General features: G+C 43.7%; 1 protein-coding gene across 2 annotated transcripts; it reads right to left on the bottom strand.

Annotated features, from left to right (window-relative positions):
* Positions 1-546: 546 nt before the first annotated feature.
* LOC104607707 (beta-1,6-galactosyltransferase GALT29A-like) lies at positions 547-3018 on the bottom strand. 2 transcript variants are annotated; one of them, XM_010273401.3, is made up of 2 exons: positions 2446-3018; positions 547-2314 (listed from the first exon to the last, which is right to left on the bottom strand). In XM_010273401.3, the coding sequence occupies exon 2, from the start codon at positions 2060-2062 to the stop codon at positions 779-781; it is 1284 nt and encodes a 427-aa protein (XP_010271703.1). In that variant the 5' UTR covers positions 2063-2314; positions 2446-3018; the 3' UTR covers positions 547-778. The 2 variants fall into 2 exon arrangements, with proteins under 2 accessions (XP_010271703.1, XP_088755054.1); XM_088898928.1 differs by having other exon boundaries at positions 2425-2650.
* Between the last annotated feature and the right edge of the window lie 281 nt (positions 3019-3299).

The following is a 3299-nucleotide window of genomic DNA, read 5'->3' as shown; positions in this document are numbered from 1 at the left end:
TTTCACATAGAATCTCTGGAAAAATGAATGAAGCATCTAATAGCCTGTATAAGAAAAACACAGCTAACAGTTAATATACAGGCTTACACAGCACGTTTACAACAACCAGCATGACACAAGGAAAAGCAATTTGGATTTGTGAGCCAGATGCGAAATCGCTATGGATGCAAACTTATGGCATAAATGCCAATTGAACAATTCACATTCCATCATTTTTCATTCTTGGCATCCTTATAGAGTAATCCAACTCAGAACATGTAATAAAAATGGGCATGGATAAGAAGTCATAATGTTTGGCTTGCCACTCATATACAGTATCAAATGATTCAAATCCAATGACCTTGAAAAAGGTTTGGTAATACAGTGAAGAACTTACAGAACAGATTTTCTATATATAAAAAGCAAGTATGCAACCCAAATCTAACTTGGAGACCCAAACAACTCTAAATCTAGACGATGGACACTTCAAATTGAATGCTTTCATGAAATAAATGCTGAGGATGCCTCAATTAGTCTTAAGATTACCAAAAGCAAAAATGACAAAAATTGGTGCCGGACAGAAGATGAGATTTATCCTTTGTGAATTGAAGTGTTTCCTTTACAGCAATTTCAATCCCAATCCAAATTTGGGAATAGCAGTTTTATACATGTCATGTCAATCTGTGACTCCTTTTCGAGTCATGGGAAACCACTAATACAGTTCTAACAAACCAGAGTTTGATGACCAACAATTAGATTTAAGATTTCACAAACACAGAAAGTTGCACCAGGAAACAACTCAATAATATATTGCTACAGAAGGAACCTTGAATTTGTCTGCGAGGAATGGTATTGCCTGCAGTCTCTCAACCAAATCGTTGTAAAAGGCATACTCTGCTTCATAATCATGCAAATGAAGTTCTGCCTTTTGGTTGGTATGATAATGATGTTTTGCTTCCACCGATTTCCCAAAACCAAACATACTAACTTTGTCACAAATTCCCAGTGCTAGCATGACAGCTTGCATACCAGAAGAATAATGGAACATAGCACCATCATGGGTAGGACCCCATTCTTCAGGGGACTTCCCCGTTTCTTCTAAGAACCGTTTCATGGAGTAGTACTTCACAATCCGAGTACACAAGACGTCGAACCGCGGATCTGTAACTAGCAACGGAGCCTTGTGAGAGGAATTGCAGAGAGTGTAATCCAGGAAATGCACCGGTTGGCAAATGTACATAACGATCGGAACAGTTTCGCCATAAGGGTGGCAGAAGCAGCCATTTCTTCTGGCACATAGATGCAATATATTGCTGTTCACGAATGAGATACTGGTTTTCGACCCTACATTTCGTTGAAACCCCTCAGTCCTGGCATTGTTCAGGCGGATCACAATCTCGTGGCTGTCAATCAACCCCCCATACTCAGACTTCAGTAAAATCCCACTGTTCCCAACAACCGCACAAGAAGCATATGGCCGGTCGGAATCACCGAACCCATAGTGTCTATCAAGAGGCCGTTTCACCAGGCTGATCAACTCCGACATGATCTCCGGTTGATAGCGCTTGTTCCTGGACCAATCACGGAGGATTCTCCGGAAATCCAACCAGAGCCTGTAATACTTTGGGGAACGAAAGTTGATTGGCAATTTGCTAACAGAAGGTCTACTCCGAACGTCAAGGTGATTCAGACGCTGCCACGATGAGATCGAGCGGCCACCCCCTGGGGCGCCAAAGTTCCCTTCTAGCAACTGCTCGACTTCTTGCTTGGCCTGCGCCTCTCCCATATCAATCGCCGCATGCCTGAGCAGCGTCGAGTTGAACACCGGCACTGCCAGTTTCACTGTGACATCGTTTTCCAGCTGAAAGTAACCGAAACTCCGGCGAATGGCGGTTCTACAGCTCAGCGTGGTCACAATCACAACAAGGAGCAGGAGACTGAACAGTGGACGAACAGACCTCTTCATCGGAGCGGGCAAATCGGGAGACCGCCCATAGATTGCTCCTAAATTGGGGGAAAATAAGCAACAGAACTTAACCAGACGCCTGGAATGAGAGACATCATTTTTCACAGACGTTTTCATGGAACCCCCTCAACCCCTCCACCACCCAAGCAAGTAAAAACAGATCGGATTACCCGAAACCTTTCACTTAAGTAACTCGGGTGGTGGAACAAGTACATGTTGCCATGATTAAAAGAATGAATCACAGATCTTGAAGCGGAAACCTCGCCATTTCTTCTCAACCCAATCAGATTGCAGATGGGATAATCTATAACCCAGAAAATAAAAAAAAGAAACCAGAGTAAGCTTCAGAGATGGAGCCCCAGCTGGAGTCTGCAGCAGAAAGACAAAGGTAGTTAAGGAAGAAAGATTTGAACAAGGGAAACAAAAAGAATCAGATCTGTAAAGAGACGGATTCCAGCTTAGTGAAAAGAATCCGATACGTGATAGTAGCAGATCCCAACCTCAAAGAGAGTTTCTTTCTCTCTTTCAAAGCGGCGAAATCCCTTAAAACCCGCAAAAGCGCCTGGAGTGTGGAGTTTGTTCTGTTTCTGTTACGCAACCAAAAAATGGGTAATAAAACGACAGAGTCACAGACAGACAGACAGACAGACACAGAAGACTAGAGCAGAGCTGTTCTACAGCCTTAAAAGGCTGATTCTACCCTTTTATCCTGGCTTCTCCATTTACAGACCGTTGGATGAGAAGGGCAGGTGGAGGATAAATCCAACGATCACACTGCTTGGGAGTTTTTTATAAACGTTTTTGTAAATTTTGTAGTCCACTGTTTCTTTGGAAGGGCTCCACTGGGGGAATTTGAACTCAGGTGTAAAGGTCGAGTGGTGGATGACGACAGGGGTTATTGGCCATTTGGCTGGTAGGTTTTTCAGAGTATTTTATTAATAAAATATCACTGAGGGAGAAAATACCCTCCCCAGATGCACAGAAGGAGATTGCAAGCAGACTTGCATGCGTTTAATTTACGAGTCAACCACACTACAGGATACAGATAGATACAGACCGCAGAGGGACTCGTCTCTACTGTACCGAACACTCGTCTCTCTAACTTTAGGCTGCATTTGGAAAAGATGCAAATAGAGTGTAAATGAAAATATGCAGAGTGTATTTCGGTCTATACAAATGTAAAATTGGCAGAGTACAAATAGAGTGTAAATGCAAATTTATAAAGTACATTTCGGGTTGCCTTCCCGGGTCTCGCCGGTGTTACCTGTAGGTCGTGATGTGCCTCGAGATGGCCGTCTCCTGTCCCCCTGCCGGTGGGGAATCCGCTCCCGGGTCGTCGCTCTGTTGCGTCTGG

This window comes from Nelumbo nucifera, chromosome 2, assembly GCF_055504915.1.
Source record: "Nelumbo nucifera cultivar China Antique chromosome 2, China Antique-T2T, whole genome shotgun sequence".
Classification (NCBI taxonomy): domain Eukaryota; kingdom Viridiplantae; phylum Streptophyta; class Magnoliopsida; order Proteales; family Nelumbonaceae; genus Nelumbo; species Nelumbo nucifera.
This window is presented reverse-complemented; position numbering and strand designations above follow the sequence as displayed.

Excerpts from the sequence above, each read along its gene's own strand:
- LOC104607707 (XM_010273401.3), bottom strand. The coding sequence starts at position 2,062 with ATGAAAACGTCTGTGAAAAATGATGTCTCTCATTCCAGGCGTCTGGTT.